At 66.4% G+C, this 17,459-nt stretch overlaps 1 protein-coding gene across 1 annotated transcript; it reads left to right on the forward strand.

Annotated features, from left to right (window-relative positions):
- The first annotated feature begins 12,973 nt into the window (after positions 1–12,973).
- Positions 12,974–13,492, forward strand: ASCL2 (achaete-scute family bHLH transcription factor 2). Its single transcript, XM_062198507.1, has one exon. The coding sequence runs from the start codon at positions 12,974–12,976 to the stop codon at positions 13,490–13,492; it is 519 nt and encodes a 172-aa protein (XP_062054491.1).
- Positions 13,493–17,459: the final 3,967 nt, after the last annotated feature.

Genomic DNA, 17,459 nt, shown 5'->3' on the forward strand with positions numbered 1-17,459 from the left:
CTCTCTCCCTCTTGTCTCTTAACTCTGACTTTCAAAATAAATAAATAAATAAGTCTTTAAAGAAAAAAAAAGAAAGAAAGGAAAGAATGTCATTTGAGTCACGACCCACAAATCCTCCCTGGAGTGCCGGGAGAAGAGGCGGGTACCCAGGCAGGAGGCTCCCAGGGATCCCGTGGGTGCCCCCCGCTGGGGAGCTGGGGTGACCCCCGCCCTGCCTGGGGGCTGTGCACGTGACCCCTCCCGGGAGCTCCGTGTGGGAAGGGGATGATGGCTCCACAGCGGGGCCCTGGCCGACACGCAGCAGGCCGCTGGGTCGGCATCCCTGGACGAGCCGTGGCGATGCGGGTCCGGTGGGTGTGGCAAGTGCCCTTGCACCCTGCGGCTCTCCCCACAAACCCACGGCCCCAACCTCACCGGGAGAAGGACACCGGGCAGAGCCCGGCAGGGGCTGCCTCCCCACCAGCCGTGCAGGCCCCTGGGACCAGGCGGGGCTGAGTGACCGTCCCCACCAGGGGGCGCCCAAGCGTGGACGGAGTCTCCCGGTGCCGGCTCCTGGCATTCAGCTCCTGAGAGCCTTGGTGTCTCTGCCGTGGTCCCGGCGACTTCTGTGTGCTGAGGGCACTGGGCCTGGGGCCCCTCCGCAGCGTCAGAGCGAGCGAGGTGCGGCTGGGCCTTCCAGGCTCCTGGGCGGGGAGAGCAGGGGCAGTGTGGGAATGACCCACGGCGACTGCGTATGGAAGCCCCCAGACCGGAGGTGGGGAGAGAGGCCAAGGTGGGCTCGGCAGGCTCTGTCCCAGTGGGAACCACGCAGCCTTGGCTCTCCCCGGGACCACGCGGCCCCTGCTTTCCCGGGGACCACGCGGCCCAGGCTCTCCCGGGGACCACGCGGCCCCTGCTCTCCCGGGGACCACGCGGCCCAGGCTCTCCCGGGGACCACGCGGCCCCTGCTCTCCCGGCGGCCCAGGCTCTCCTGGGGGCCACAGCCCAGGGTGGGGCGCCCTCAGGCTCGGTTCTGATTCAAACACCAGCACGCAGACAGCCAGGCTGGGGCGGGCACCTGTCGGGAGTGGGGGTGATTCAGGGAGGGCTGGGGCCGGCCAGCTGAGACGGGCTCATGACGGGCAGTGGGCAGGATGGCCTGGCCCTCAGAGACCTGTGCCCGGCAGCCATGGTGTCCCTGGAGCTGAAGCCATGGGCAGCCTGTGGAGGGTGCACTTGAGCCTGGCCTGAGCCCCTAACGCAGAGGCCAGGCCCCTCCATCCAGGCCAGGGCCACAGCACAGACCCAGGCCTGGGGGTGCAGGGAACGGGGTCCCTGAGGGAGGACCGTGTGGGTGCAGAGGGTGGGGGTCCCTGAGGGAGGACCGTGTGGGTGCAGGGAACGGGGGTCCCTGAGTGAGGACCCTGTGGGTGCAGAGGGTGGGAGTCCCTGAGGGAGGACCCTGTGCGTGCAGAGGGTGGGGGTCCCTGAGGGAGGACCCTGTGCGTGCAGAGGGTGGGGGTCCCTGAGGGAGGACCCTGTGGGTGCAGAGGGTGGGGGTCCCTGAGGGAGGATCCTGTGGGTGCAGAGGGTGGGGGTCCCTGAGGGAGGATCCTGTGGGTGCAGGGGTCCCTGAGTGAGGACCCTGTGAGTGCAGGGGGGTCCCTGAGTGAGAACCCTGTGGGTGCAGAGGGTGGGGGTCCCTGAGGGAGGACCCTGTGCGTGCAGAGGGTGGGGGTCCCTGAGGGAGGACCCTGTGGATGCAGAGGATGGGGGTCCCTGAGGGAGGACCCTGGCACCAAAACTGGGTCCTGCTCACCTCCCCAAAGGGACCGCAGCCTCTCCCAGGGGACCTCATCGGGCTCTGCGCTGACACCAACGTCCGTGGAGCACAAACACCCCTGGGTCTGCCAAGCAGAGCATGGCCAGGTGCCCCCGGCGCTTCAGCCTGGTCTGCCTCAGCGGGGCCGGCGGGGCCCGAGCCCGGGCTGTGGTCAGACCCCCACCTGCAGGTGCAGGAGGTGGGCAGACATGCTCAGCGGCTGGCAGGGTCTCCACGTTGAGGGGGCCCTGCCCGGTGGGGTGAGGGCTGTGACCAGAGCGGCCGCCGCCCGGGAGAATCCTGGTCCCTAGCACCCCTGCCTCCTGGGGTGGGGGCTGCAGAGGTCGGGGTGCCCTCGGGACTCAGGGACGTGGGGACAGGGTGATTCCTCCCCGTGTGCACGTGGCTGCTGATGGCTGGGTCTCGCCCCGGCACTGGCCTGCAGCAAGTTTCTGTCTTCATGGGGACACAGGGCAGCCGGCAGAGTCCTCCGAGCCCTGCCCTGCTGACGACCAGAGGGCGCTGAGGTCGGGGTCAGGCCTCCACTGGGCTCCCTCCCAGACCCACACCGGCGAGGCTTTGGGCAACGGGCAATGACCAGTCCCCCACTCCGAGTGCCCCTCACCCAGTGCCCCCGCGAGTGTCCCCCACTGAGTGTCTGGGTCTCCCACGTAGGTGCAAGGGCCCAACCACTTGCACCATAATCTGCTGCCTCCTACAGGTGTTAGCAGGGAGCTGGGTCAGAAGCGGAGCAGCTGGGACTCGAACCGGCGCTCTGATGGGAGATGCCAGTGTCATAAGCCCTGGCTCAACCCGCGGTGCCACAGCCACGGCCCCAGACCAAGGCTTTGCACATGGGATTCTGTAGGGCTCGGCCGTTCTCTGGGTGCCCGGAACCTTGGCCGCCTTGAGGGCCGCCCTGCTGACAGAGGTGCAGAGAGCCATGAAGTGGGGGAGGGGACGGGACGCTCACCACCCCAGCAACCACCAGCCCGAGCCACCAGGCCGGAAGCTTCTAGAAGCTGACACAGACCCCCATGCAGGCTGTGGCGGGCTTGTCTGGAGCGCAAATGGCAGCAGTGGCCGGAGCTGTGCCGATCCGAAGCCAGGAGCCAGGAGCTTCCTCCAGGTCTCCCACCCGGGTGCAGGGGCCCAAGGGCTTGGGCCATCTTCTACTGCTTTCCCAGGCCACAGCAGAGAGCTGGATTGGAAGTGGAGCAGCCAGGACTCAACTGACATCCATAGGGGACGCCGGCACTGCAGGCGGCGGTTTTACCTGCCACGCCGCCGTGCCGGCCGGGGGCTGGAAGTCTGGGACTTTCCCGGTGTCCGGCGCGGCCTGCATGGCCTGGTTCCAAGCTCCCGCTGTTGGTTTCCCTGATCTCCTGGTCCTCCTCCGAGGTGGCTGTCGTATTCTCCTCCTTCCTCGGGGTTGCATTTGCTTGTTTTTCTCGTTTCCATGGGAAGCGGCGGCCACTGGTTTGGGAACTGGATTCTGTGGTAGCCGTGGAGCCGCCACGCTTCCCCGGAGTCCTGCATCTCACTCGTCTGAAATTTTATGTTTTCATTTCGGTTTGGTTCAAAATGGTTTCTAATCCCTCCCATTCTTTGTTGAACCACGGGTTTGTTAGATTCGTGTTCCAAATACTCGGGGAGTTTTCCAAGTATTTCTGCGTTAGTAATCTTGGTTTTATTATGGGGCAGAGAATGCGCTTTGTATGGCATGAACACTTTTTAAAAATATTTATTTATTTATTTATTTGAGAGGCAGAGGGGAGAGAGAGAGAGGTCTTCCATCGCTGGTTCACTCCCCAGTTGGCCACAACAGCTGGAGCTGAGCTGATCCGAAGCCAGGAGCCAGGAGCCAGGAGCCAGGAGCCAGGAGCCAGGAGCTTCTTCCGGGTCTCCCACGTGGGAGCAGGGTCCCAAGCACTTGGGCCATCTTCCACTGCTTTCCCAGGCCGTAGCAGGGAGCTGGATTGAAAGTGGAGCAGCTGGGACTCGAACCGGCGCCCCATGGGATGCCAGCACTGCAGGCCAAGGCTTAACCCACTATGCCACAGCGCTGGCTCTGGCCTGCATGCTTTTATATCTTTTTATAGCCCATAATATGGTTCTTCCTGGTAAATATTTGATGTACAATTTTTAAAAATGTGTGTTTTCCGGTTGTTGGGTAAAATTTCTGACCGGTGTCAATGACGTGAAGTTGCTTCACGTTTTCCTGTCGACTTCTGTCTGTTCACGCAGTCAAGTGCCAGAGAGGCTGCTGGAGCTCCCGCCACGGTTGTCATCCGCCAATCTCTCCTGCAGGCCTGGCAGCTCTGTGCCGTGACACCCAGGACCTGTAAGTCCCCTTACTGTCATGCGTGACCTTGTTGCTCTTTTCATGTTATTTGAAAGGCAGAGAGAGAGAGACAGAGAGAGAGAGACAGGGAGAGAGAGACAGGGAGAGAGAGACAGGGAGACAGAGACAGGGAGACAGAGAGACAGGGAGACAGAGAGACAGGGAGAGAGACAGAGAGACAGAGAGACAGAGAGAGAAAGAGGCAGAGACAGAGAGAGACAGAAAGAGGTCTTCCACTGGGGAATTTGGAGCGTTTGTGTTCCTGTGCTTCTGCGTGGCTCGAGTCTGTCGTCTTGCTGTTTGTGCCAGCCGACCTCGCTTCTTCTCGCTTCTATTTTGGGGGAAGAAAAAATCGAATATTTTTTTAAAGATTTATTTTATTTATTTGAAAGGAAGAGTTAGAGAGAGAGAAGGAGTGAGAGGGGGAGGGAGAGAGAGACAGAGACAGAGACAGGGAGAAAGGGGGCAGGAGGTCTCCCAGGTGCTGGTCACTCCCAGTGCAGAGGGAGGGAGGGAGGGAGGGAGGGAGGGGAGGGGGCGGGAGGTCTCCCAGGTGCTGGTCACTCCCAGGGCAGGGCTCAGGCCTTGAGCTCCCTCCCGCTGTGTGGGACCCTCACCACCTCCAGAACCTTCTCGGCTTCCCAGATAAATTGTGTCCCATTACCACTGCCCACGCCCTGAATCTGTGGACCCGACTCCTTGTGCTCTGTGGGTTTGGCTTTGTTAGCGGCGATGGGCGGGGGAGGCTCTGGACCTGACACAGGAAAGAACCCGGACGTGAGGCGGCAGTGGGCAGCGAGGCGGCAGGTTTCCTGGGGGCGGGGCGGCCGTCAGAACGGCTGGACGCCTCTCCAGACAGAATCTGAGCGAGGGCCCCAGTCACTCAGCCCGGGACAGCGAGGCCGCGTGGTTCCGTGGACAGCACACACGTGGCAGAGCGCCGAGAGCTGGGCACACAGCCCGAGCTCAGACCCGGGCTTATAGGGGCACAGGGTCAGTTCTCCCGTGTGTCTCCCCCTCCTCCTCCCCCCCCCAGGACGCAGGGTGCCCGGGCGAGGATCGGGCGAATTCCTCCCCAGGTCTCACCGCTCAGTGCCCTCAGGCTGGGAGCCCACCTGGTGCGGGCAGAGGAGCGGCCCCCCGGGGCCCTGCACCCCTGCACACACACAGGCCGATTCCCGACCTCCTAACACATCACACACACACACACACAGGCCGATTCCCGACTTCCTAACACATCACACAACACACACACACACAGGCCGATTCCCGACCTCCTAACACATCACACACACACACACACACACACGCCGATTCCCGACTTCCTAACACATCACACACACACACACACAGGCCGATTCCCGACTTCCTAACACATCACACAGACACAAACACACACACAGGCCGATTCCCGACTTCCTAACACATCACACACACACACACACACACACAGGCCGATTCCCGACTTCCTAACACATCACACACACACACACAGGCCGATTCCCGACTTCCTAACACATCACACACACACACACACACAGGCCGATTACCGACCTCCTAACACATCACACAACACACACACACACAGGCCGATTCCCGACTTCCTAACACATCACACACACACACACAGGCCGATTCCCGACTTCCTAACACATCACACACACACACACACAGGCCGATTCCCGACTTCCTAACACATCACACACACACACACACACAGGCCGATTCCTGACTTCCAAACACATCACACACACACACACACACACAGGCCGATTCCCGACTTCCTAACACATCACACACACACACACAGGCCAATTCCCAACTTCCTAACACGTCACACACACACACACCACACATGTCACACAGCACACACACACCACACATATGTCACACAGCACACACACACACAGAGGCCGATTCCCGAGCCCTGGCTGACAGCTGGCTTCACGCGGGACAATGGCCTCCAGGTTTATCCACACCGCAGGCTGCGTCCACTCCCTCCCTCAGCCCGCGGGGACCTCGTGCAGCCGGCCGGCTCCCAGCCCCGGGTGGACACACATGGTGCCGCCCGGTGCCACAGCGGTCCTTTTGCAAGTCTGTCAGCGTCGCCTTCACGATGCTTCCACTGCCCTGGTTTCAGGCAGCTGCCCGCAGGTGGCCTTGGTGTTGTCTGCTCCTCCTTCTCCGGGGTCATCGGGGTCCATGGATCTGCAGGTTTATAATTTCATCAACTTTGGAAAAGCCACGACCACTTCTCCAGGTGAATCCCCTGTCCTCTCTCTGCGTTCAGACTCCCGCCACGCGTGCGTCACGTCCCGAGGCTCCCCCCACGCGTGCGTCAGGTCCCGAGGCTCCCCCACGTGTGCGTCACGTCCCGAGGCTCCCGCCACGCGTGTGTCAGGTCCCGAGGCTCCCCCACGCGTGCGTCAGGTCCCGAGGATCCCCCACGCGTGTGTCAGGTCCCGAGGCTCCCCCACGCGTGCGTCAGGCCCCGAGGCTCCCCCACGCGTGCGTCAGGTCCTGAGGATCCCCCACGCGTGTGTCAGGTCCCGAGGCTCCCCCACGCCTGCGTCAGGCCCTGAGGCTCCCCCACGCGTGCGTCAGGTCCCGAGGCTCCCCCACGCCTGCGTCAGGTCCCGAGGCTCCCCCACGCGTGCGTCACGTCCCGAGGCTCCTCCATGCGTGCGTCAGGTCCTGAGGCTCCCACGCGTGCGTCAGGTCCCGAGGCTCCCCCACGCGTGCGCCAGGTCCCAAGGCTCCCCCCACGCGTGCGTCACGCCACACGAGGTTGTCCGTGGCTTCGTGTCCCAGCAGTCCTCTCCTGTCTCCCTGCCGAGGGTTCGCCCGTGGCATCCGTTGCTGTGTCTACAAGTTCATCCGGCCTTCTTCGCAACTCTGGTTCTTCTGTCTCAGTGCTGTGGGGTCTTTCACTCTCCCATCCCCCTCTGTGTCTCTGCCGCGGGCACAGCTGTGGTGTTAAAGCCCTCGTGAACAGCACCGGCAGCCCGGGGTTCAGTCCTCCGCCTCCTCGTGATTAGGCGTGCCGGGCCACCTCTTGGCAGGCGCGGCTTTTCCCGGCGATGTCACCGGCACGATGTCACCGGCACCTGTCTCTCTGCTGGAGATGCCAGTGTTGCTGCTTCTGGAGCCTTGCAACACAGCCAAATGGCGCAGGGGCGTCTGGGTGCTTGCTAGCCAGGCAGGACTGGAGAGGGGTCCATCCAGGGCCAACTGCCCCCACGCCCAAGGCCAGAGCCCACGGTGCACTCTGCCTCTGTCGGCGAGGGCCGGCGCGGCTGCACTCCCTCTGCGTCCCCCAAGCTCTGCCCCGCTCTGCCGAGTCCCCGGGGTCTCCACCGATGGCTGGGGTTCCACAGCGCTGTCTCCTCCCCCCCTCCCCGTCCGAGAGCTGCAGCTGCCTGCACCCCTGCTCCGCCTCCCCCGCCCCTCCTGAGCCCCGACGTGGGCGGGAGGGGCAGGCACAGTTCCGTCCCGAGCCCCCCTCTGCTGCCCGGTCCGAGGCTCTCCGAGGTCCCCTGGGCCTCGGTGCCCGAGTGCTGGGCGGGCAGGGGCGGGGCCCGGGCTCTGTGGCCCCGCCTCCTCCCCCCTCCCAGGCTCGCAGCCCCGCGCCTCTGCGGCTGCTGGCCTCTTGTTCTGACCGCGGACTCCCTCCTGGCTCAGCTCCCGGCCTGGGCGCCGCGGACGAGCCCTCCTCCTTTCGCTCCCGCGTCCCCCGGTGTCCGCGAGCTTGCGCGGCGGGACAGGGCGCAGGGAGGACCCCCCACCCCTCCCCGACAGCCCAACCCACGTCACCCCTTCCTGTGAGAACTCAGCCACTCCCAGACGGACAGGTCCTGGCCCCGCCTCCTTCCTCCAGGCCCCACCTCCTCTCAGCACCGCCGCACTGGGGACCGCATGGGGGGGCGCACACGCGCACCCCGGCTGCAGCCTGGCTCCCTGCAGCTCAGCCCCTCTCCTCCGCGAACTCCCCAGGAGGCTGCGCCGCCCTTCCCTGGCCCCGGAAGCTCTCCCACATTCTGAGCGAGTCGGGGCGGGGCGGGGGGGGGGGTGCTCTCCCTGCGGCCTTTGCCGGTCCGGAGGTGCTCGGGACGTCGTCTCCCCAGCGTCCGTTGGGCACGGCGAGTTGGCATGGACGGCGCCAGAACGGACACTGCTCCAGCAGCAGGGGCGGAGCCTGCCGTGGGCTTGCCCAGCCTGGGGGCACAGGTGCCCAGGGGCCAGAGCAGGGAGGAGCCCCTGGGCCTCGGTCCGGCCATCACCTGAGACCATGACTGCTTTATTAGCTTCCTTACGACCCAGGTGCGGCAGCCAGGGACCCAGAGTCAGTTTCCATTGGAAAGATAGTTCTTACTTTTTTAAAAGCTTTATCTGCGGCTCACTAGGCTAATCCTCCGCCTGTGGTGCCGGCACACCGGGTTCTAGTCCCGGTCGGGGCGCAGGATGCTGTCCCGGTTGCCCCTCTTCCAGGTCAGCTCTCTGCTGTGGCCAGGGAAGGCAGTGGAGGATGGCCCAGGTCCTTGGGCCCTGCACCCCATGGGAGACCAGGAGAAGCACCTGGCTCCTGGCTTCGGATCAGCACAGTGCGCCGGCCGCAGCGCGCCGGCTGTGGCCTCCATTGAAGGGTGAACCAATGGCAAAGGAAGACCTTTCTCTCTGTCTCTCTCTGTCTCTCACTGTCCACTCTGCCTGTCAAAAAAAAAAAAAAAAAAAGCTTTATCTGTTTACTTGGAAGGCAGAATTAGAGAGAGAAAGGGAGAGAGAGTGAGGTCTTCCATCCGCTGGTCCAGTCCCCAAATGGCCACAACGGCTGGGGCTGGGCCAGGCTGGAGCCGGGAGCCTTAACTCCATCTGGGTCTCCCACGTGGGTGCGGGGGCCCAGGCACTTGGGCTGTCTTCCGCTGCTTTCCCAGGCGTGTCAGCAGGGAGCTGGATCGGAAGAGGAGCGGCCGGGACTCGAACCGGAGCTCACACAGGATGCTGGTGTCACAGGCAGCAGCTTCACCCCCTGGAGCGCCGGCCCCAACTGTTATTTCTGAAGTTCCCAGAGAGGGTGGGGGTCTGGCCGTGCCCTGGGTGGAAGGGTCACACCTGAAGGCCTGGGGGCAGCCTGGGGGGGGGGGGGGAGCTGGGCCGGAATCTTTACTGTGGATTCTGCAGACAGAGTGGGGCAGGGTAGAGGGCTCTGGGCAATCCAATCTCAGAGGCTCTGGGGCCGGGGCTGTCCTGGTTGTCTGATTCCTGCGGGGTGAGGGTGGTGGGGGGATGGGGGTTGATTTGCAGGTAGAAGGCGAGCCCCCTCCCACATCTAGGAATTAGCTCCTGATTGGCAGGTGGAGCAGGAGGCGGGAGGGGGTGGTGGTGCGGGGAGCTCTCCAGGGTCCCCAAGGCCTAAAGATCCAGAGGGGAGGAGACAGGTCCCCGCCTGGGCTGGGCATGCCATCAGCCCCCTGGTGTGGTCCAGCTTGGGGAGGAGACGGGGTATCCACATGGGCTGGGCGTGCTGTCAGCCCCACCGGCGTGGTCCAGCTTGGTGGCCAGTAGCCACAGTGGCCCCTGAACCGTGCAAGGTGGGACGCCCAAATGGAGACAGGTGTGGGAAACACACCGGCTCTGCAGGCTCAGTGTAGACCCTATCTCACAGGTGACGATTTTCACAGGAGGGTGCGGCAGAAGGAGCGTGGGGAAACGGCTTTAGAAGGTAAACTTGATTCGATACAAAAGCTTTATAAACCCATTTTTAAAAAGACTTATTTAGGGGGCTGGCGCTGTGGCGCGGTGGGTTAAAGCCCTGGCCTGAAGTGCTGGCATCCCATATGGGCGCCGGTTTGAGTCCCGGCTGCTCCTCTTCCGATCCAGCTCTCTGCTATGGCCTAGGAAAGCAGTGGAGGATGGCCCAAGTGCTTGGGCCCCTGCAACCATGTGGGAGACCCGGAGGAAACTCCTGGCTCCTGGCTTCGGATCAGCACAGTTCTGGCTGTTGCAGCCATCTGGGAAGTGAATCAGTGGATGGAAGAGCTCTCTCTCTGTCTCTACCTCTCTCTGTAACTCTGCCTTTCAAACAATAAAATAAATCTTTAAAAAAAAAAAGACTTATTTATTTGAAAGGCCCCAAGTTACAGAGAGACAGGGAAAGGTGGAGAGTTCTTCCATCTGCTGGTTCACTCCCCAAATGGCCGAAGCCAGGAGCCAGGATCTTTATCCGGGTCTCCCACGTGAGTGCAGGGGCCCAAGCACTTGGGCCATCTTCCACTGCTTTCCCAGGCACATTACCAGGGAGCTGGATGGGAGGTGGAGCAGCTGGGACTCGAACTGGCGCCCACATGGGATGTGGGTGTTGCAGGCCGTGCCACAATTTCCATGAGCGTTTTGCCGGCCCCTTGCATGGACTTCCGGCTGCAGTATTTACCTTCGGGTTTGCAGGCCCCTCCTGGAGTGCTAGGGGTGAGGCGTGGGCCCTGGGCAGGGCCTGGAAGAGGCAGCAGGCTTGTGATCAGACACTGGCATGGCTTTGCCAAACCACGAGGCCCTCGGCTCAGCGCAAGTCCCCTTGGTCTCCGAGGAAACCCAGCGCCCGGAGCTGTCGGCTCGGCCCGGCCTCCCGCTCATCCGCTGGCCACGTTTTCCACATGCTTCTCTTTTTCTGAGCGCACTTGAAAACGTTAGTGGGAAATGGAACTAAGAGACATTTATTTTGGAGCAAAAGATTTTGGAGCCCCCAGTCCGTCCGTGAGGGCTCTGGACAGCCCTGTGGAGGACGCCTGTCCGGGAGAACCGCGGGACGATGCCCAAAAACGTTGGCGCCGAATCAGCCTCTCCTGCCCGTCCTCCCGCCAGCTCCGTGACGGCCCTCGTGGGGGCCGAGCTGTCAGTCCAGGCAGGAGGCTTTGGGGTCCAGGTGTCGGGGTGGAGGCCGCGCCCAGCCCGGGCGGCAGAGGCGCCACCCACCACCCCCGGGGGTCCTGAGAAAGGAACAGCCACCAGTCACGCCTCCCAGATGCCGGAGGGGGCGCACGCAGCCGCCTGGCCGAGGTTTCCCAGGCCCTGGGACGTGTCCTAGCCGGGACGCGAGGCTGGGAGGGGGCAGGCTTCTCCATTTCTGCCTGGCGTGGGCATGGGGCCTCAGGGCAGCTGCACGGGGAGAGCCTGGTGCGGGAGCCTGGGTCCCACTGATCACTCACAGGGCAGAAAAGGGATGTGCACACACCCCAGGCCCTTTGGCAGCCATGGGGTCCCGCCCACCAGCCCCCCTGGGCAGGGGCTGTCCTCTGGGTCACTTCCCAGAGCAGCAGGGTGAGCAGCCCAGCCTAGGAGGGCCCTGCAGGGCCCCGGAGCAGGGAGCACCCCGAGGCTGGCAGCACACACTCCCCAGGTGCTGGGCAGGCTCCCGGAGGAGGGGCCCTGGGCCCTGAGCCCCTCCCCCACCCGCCCAGGCAGAAATGGGAAGGCGGCTCCAGGCAGCTGGGTCCACCCGACTGACCACTCCCTTCCCAGAAGCACCTGATCACCTTCAGGAAAAACCCAGCCTGACTGTGGCCCCTCCGGGACACAGCCCCTGGCTGGTGACCCGCAGAGGGACATACACCTGCCACGCTGGCTCGAGGCTGCTGCCCAGCGACCTTTCCCCGCTAGCCCAACTTCGATGTCCCCAGGGTAGGTGTGAGCAGGAGGCCCCGGGCTGCGGGGCCGGCACCCAGGGAAAACAGTCCGGGCCGCGGGACGACGCATGAGGGCTGTTGAGCCGTGGGGAGCAGGTGGGGCGCGGGAAGAGGGGAGACGCGGCAGTGGGTGGGGGTGGGCTTGGCCGCCGCACGGCAGGGGGTGGGACCCGGCTGAAGGCTCCACCCAGAGCCCAGGGCCGGGGGCGCACAGAAGCCAGGGAACCTGACCCTCCCAGCCCATCGTCAACTCCGCGCCCAGGGCGCCGGGCGGCGTAGCCCCCAGGTTCCGCGGGCGAGCGCACAGGTGGCGGCCCGGCCGCAGCACAGGTGTGCGGTAGGCGTGGCGCACCGCGGACAGCCCCCCGTCGCTGGGGGCGGGGAGGAGGAGCAGGGCGGGGCCGGGCGGCCGCGCAGCTGTGTCAGCGCCGCTACCGGGAGCCACGCGCCGGGCGTACGCGCTTCCTCCACGGGGTCGGGCTTGGGGCCGCGCCCGGCGCGATTGGCCAAACGTGCGCCCTAGGATTGGCTGGGACCCCCGCCCCCGCCTCCTCCGCCCCGGGAGGGCGGGGCACAGGTGCGGGCCGCGCGGCGCGTGCTGTCCCCGGGGGTCTCGCGCGCCTCCGGGACCTGCCGCGGCCACGCCCTCCCCCTTCGGCGCGCGCCGTGGGTGCGGAGGCCTTGCGGGCGGCGCGCGCGGCGGGGTGGGAGTGCCGAGTTGCGCAGAGCCTTGTGTGTTGGGGCGGGGGAGCTCCGCGGGGCACCTGCCGACACTCGCGGGCTGTGCCTGGGGACCAGGCGGGGCGCGCGCGCGCGGTTGGCGGGGCGTGTGCCCGAGGGGGCGGGCGAGGAGGAGGGAGGAGGGCGTGAGGCAGGAGGCGGCGGCGTAGTCTATACATTTAAAAACGAGCCGTCTACGCCGCGCAGGGGGCGATCCGGTGCGGGACACGGGCGCCCCACGCTCCCCGTCGCGCACGACCGACCCCCGCCCCCAGAAGACGTGCGCCGCGCGTCCCAAGGAGTCGCTGGGCGGCGCGGGGCCGGAGACCCCCCCTCGGGGCGCTCCCGTCCCCCGCCCCGCTCCTCTGCCCGCCTTTTCCCCGCGACGCGCCGGGGCTGAGCGCAGGGGCCGGACGCGTGGGTGCGGGCGGGATGGACGGCAGTGCCCTGCCCCGGCTCGCGGCGGCCCCGTCGCCGGGCGTCCTGGGCCCCTGCGCCGCGCGGCGGAGGCCCGCGTCCCCGGAGCTGCTGCGCTGCAGCCGGCAGCGGCGGCGGCCTGGAGCCGTGGAGGCCCCGGGCGGCGGCGTGGCGGCCGTGGCGCGGCGCAACGAGCGCGAACGCAACCGCGTGAAGCTGGTGAACCTGGGCTTCCAGGCGCTGCGGCAGCACGTGCCGCTCGGCGGCGCCAGCAAGAAGCTGAGCAAGGTGGAGACGCTGCGCTCGGCCGTGGAGTACATCCGCGCGCTGCAGCGCCTGCTGGCCGAGCACGACGCCGTGCGGACCGCGCGCGCCCCGGCGCCCCGGGGGCCGCCCGCGCCGCCCTCGCCGCCCTCCTGCGCCTCCTCGTCCCCGCGCTCCGCGTGCTCGTCGGACGACAGCGGCTGCGAGCGCGCGCTGAGCCCCGCGGACCGCGAGCTGCTCGACTTCTCCAGCTGGCTGGGGGGCTGCTGAGCGCCCTGGCACCCCCCGAGGTAACGGCGGGGTGCGCGGGCGGGCCGGGGCGGGGCGGGGCGGCGGCTTCGCCCTCGCTCGCCCTCCGTTCCCCGCTGCCACCCTTCAAGCCCGTGCAAGACCGGCGCTTGTTTGTCCGCGGTTGCAAAACTTCCTCCCGGGCCGGGCCGCCGGCGGGGGCGGGGAGCGGGGTGCGGGAGGGGAGCGGCCGCGGGCCCCCGGGCCGGCGAGGGTGCTGGAGGCGGCTGGAGGCGCCTCGCCTCGCAGATCGCGCTCGGGGCCGGCGCGGAGCCTGGGGCCCCGGGCCTCACTGCGCGCCCGCAGCCCGCGGAGCCAGCGCCGCCGCCGCCTTGGCCGAGGGAGGTGGGGGCTGGCCCGGCCCGCGGTAACGCGCCTTCTGTGCCCGCAGCCCGTCACCGGGGAGCCGACCGCAGCCAGCGGGGACGTCGCCGACGCGCGCCTCCAGCCGCCCTGAGCCCGCTTCCGACTGCTCCGGGCTGGGCGCTCGGACCCTTCCCGTCGGGAGCCGGATTTAAAAAGAATCCTTTTTGAACGCAGTGACTTGAAGCCGGCGGACGCTGCTGGCTACAAAGAGACCTATTTTTGTACAAAGCGTCCTTAGACTCGGAGCACAATAAACGCGATCTGCGCGCCCTCCTCCGGCCCGTCAGTCACCTGGAGCTCTCCAGCCGTGCGGAGATGCGGATAAGAGCAGCCCCGGGGGCAGAGGACCCGGCCTGGCCTGTGTGGCGTCCCCAGCAGTGGCCCCTTCCTGCGGTCCTGTACCCACCCCTCTGAGGGCCCGGCTCTTCGCTGCACACCGCAGCCGCCTCTGTCGTGGGGGCCCAGAGGTGTGAAACTGGCCGTGGGCCGGGTCCAGCCAGGCCCCGGGTCGGGTCAGGGGTTCTTCCGCACGTGGCGGCAGGCTGCTGGGTGGTCCGGGCAGGGCCCTTTTGGAAAATGCAAGTCGGAGGCCGCTGACCAGCCCCAGGGCTGGACAGGTGCCGGCGTCTGCCCTCCCCGCCAACCTGGGCTGCGGGAGTGGGTCGCCTGTGTGCCGCCAGCTGGGGGACCCTGGGCTGGGCCCAGCTTCCTGGCTGTGGGAGGACCTGTGTGGGCCCTGTCCGGCCGCCTGCGTGCAGGGCTCCGCGGGCTCGGCCGGAGCCGCCCTGGAAAGGAACAAGGAAGAGCCTCCTCGGAGCAGGGGGGCCGGCTGTCGCAGGCTCCACCTTTGACCCTGGGTGGCGGCAGCTTTCAACTCCCCACAGCTCCCTTTTATTGTCAGGGTGTGTGAGGGGCCGAGGGGGTCCCCGGGTTGCTTTAGGGTGCAGCCGGCACCGCCTCCTCCCAGAGTGGTTGGGGCAAAGCCGTGGTGGGTGGGAGTGGCAGCAGGTGGCCCCACATTGCTATGGTAACGGGGGGCAGGGTCTCGGGGAGCGGGGTGGCAGGTCCCCTGCCACTGGAGAAGCAGAGGTGGTCCCAGGGCCCCTTTTAACCCCATCCTGGCCCGGGGTCCTCAGGGGTCAAGGTCACAGCTGGGGTTGTAGACCCCAGGGGACAGGAAGGCGCCCCAGCTTCTCCCAGGAGTCCCTGCCTGGGGTCAAGGCCCCCAGGATGCAGGAGGGGAGGCAGGTGTGGCCCTCCTGTGCCCGGGACCTGCGGCCCAGCAGACACAGCCCCGCCGCTGTCCTGGTCGGCCTGGTTCTCCCAAGTTTGGTTACGGGGAATTCCACACGCACGTGGCACCGCGGCAAGGCTGTGGGGAAGGGGATGAAAGATAAGTTGACTGGGGGAGTCAAAGGAGCTTCCAGAATCCGCCCTGAGGTCTGTGCCACACGCACGTCCCCTGGGCACTCGGAGTCCCCTCTGGGACTCGGGCCCCCACTGAACCCCAGGAGAGCCGGTGCCTGCGCCCAACCCCACCTGCAGCAAACCCCGAACTTCCGGGCCCACCTCTGCACTGACCCCAGAGTCCGCACCACCCCCAGATGAACCTGTTCTTATGGCTGACACCTGGCCAGTGGCAACGTCGTCCCCAATGTCCCTAGCGTCTCCAAAGAGGGTCCCCCAGGGCCACCTGGGGAGTTGGCTGCAGGGGTCCGGCAAGCACTCAGGGCCAGGGGGTGGGGAGACAGGGCCCTTAGCCATCTGGGTGCTAGGGTGGTGTGGCCGAGGCGGGGTGGGGCCCAGGTCCAGGATGGGCTCCAGCTGCCGACTGGTGACCACCTGGCTTTTTATCCAAACGGGGACAGCAGGGGTCCCCCCTGGCCTCCCACCTGCCTACCCTTGATGTAGGGTCGCCCCAGGCTCCGGCACCAGTGCTGAAGTCACAGGGAACATGATGGGAACTGCTTCATTCCTAAGCCCTGGGGATACTCCTGGGCCTTCCAGGAAGGGTGGCCCAGCGGCTCCCTGGGGAGGCCACGTGGACACGGCCCCGCCCGGCCCAGGGGCCCAGCCATCTGGGCTCTGCCTGGGGCTGCCTGGATTGTAGCAGCTGATTCCAGGTGAAAGGTGACCGGGACCAGGGCTGGAGGGTGGGGTGGGCCGGGGGAAGGGAGCGGTGCTTGTGGCCTCGGTGGAAGGCAGGTGGCCAGGGGCGCCTTTGCCGGTGACGCTCCCCCAGGGGTGAGGGGGCCCACAGCAAAGACCAGAGCTCCATCCAGCGGGTGCGAGGCCACCGGGGATCCACAGGGTCTCACGCACCCATCACAGTGGCCACCCAAGGACCTGTGTTCAGTGTCCTGTGGGCCTGGGTCCTCCTCGCGGTGGGGGGCTTCATTGGCACAACGCCCCCCTTCCCCCATGGAGGCCCAGAGGCAGGGCCGAGGGTGGGGCATCCAGGCCTGCCCAGGTCCCCTGCCTGCTCCTCCTTTGCTGCATTGGGAGCCTGGGGTGAGGGGGGTCTGTGCCACACAGAGACCCTGCCCTCGTGGAGCCTGGGGCCGTAGCCCACAGGCCGTGTCTGCGCCCTGGTCTGGGCAGTGGGGGCGTAGCCCACAGGCCGTGTCTGCACCCTGCCCTCGTGGAGCCTGGGGCCGTAGCCCACAGGCCGTGTCTGCGCCCTGGTCTGGGCAGTGGGGGCGTCTCGGGGTCCGGGCCCTGTGCAGGCTTTGCAGTCTCCCCAGGCTGCGGCCGCTGCCCACCCCCGAGCCAGCCCAGGCCGTGTGCGCTGCCAGCGGCTCTTCCTGTCCTGGGGCAGCTCTGGGGTCCCTGTTGGGGTGGGGGCGGGGGTCCCTTACTGGGATCTCAGCAGCACAGCTACATCGGGGAGGAATTGGCCTGAGAGGCTGTGGAGGGGAGGGGCAGCTCCAGGCGGGGGTGGGGGGCAAGCCTGGCTCCGAGGACTCTGTGCCCAAGGGGAGGATGGCTCCTCTGGGGGACCCTGGGGGGCAGCTGGACAGACGGGCAGGGCCACACCCCTAGCCCTCCGCCTCTGAAAATGCCACGTGGGCCGGGTGGGGCTGGCAGCCCACCCCACGAAGACAGAGCTCACTGTGCTCTTGAGCTCCTGTGGGATGCTGGACTGCCCAGGTCCACCAGGAGCCCACAGAGGCCGTGAAGGGGCCACAGACATGGGCGAGGGGTGGGGGCTGCCCACTGGGGAGCGGCCGCGGCTGCAGCTCACGCTCTCAGCCCTCCCTGAGGGCACTGGCCCCACCTGCTGGCCCAGACGGCCAGTGACCCCGGCCAGCTTCGTCCAAGCCCCTCTCAAGGGAGGTGCGTGGACATTGCTCTCTCCCTGCTGAGACGGGCAGGGGCTCGTCAGCAAGTCAGCCCAGGGGGCTCTGGCCTCTGAGGCAGTGGGCAGGGCTCGGAGGGGCTTCCTGAGAGCTGGACGGGGGGGCAGGGGCCAGGCTGGGGCCCCTCGCACTCTGCCCATGCCCAGGCCTCTCCTCGGTGGGGGCTGGCAGACAGGAGGGAGAGGGTCCCTGGGAGCAGGTGCAGGCCTGACCCAGACCGCGGT

The sequence above is a fragment of the Lepus europaeus genome, chromosome 7 (genome assembly GCF_033115175.1).
Source record: "Lepus europaeus isolate LE1 chromosome 7, mLepTim1.pri, whole genome shotgun sequence".
NCBI lineage: Eukaryota > Metazoa > Chordata > Mammalia > Lagomorpha > Leporidae > Lepus > Lepus europaeus.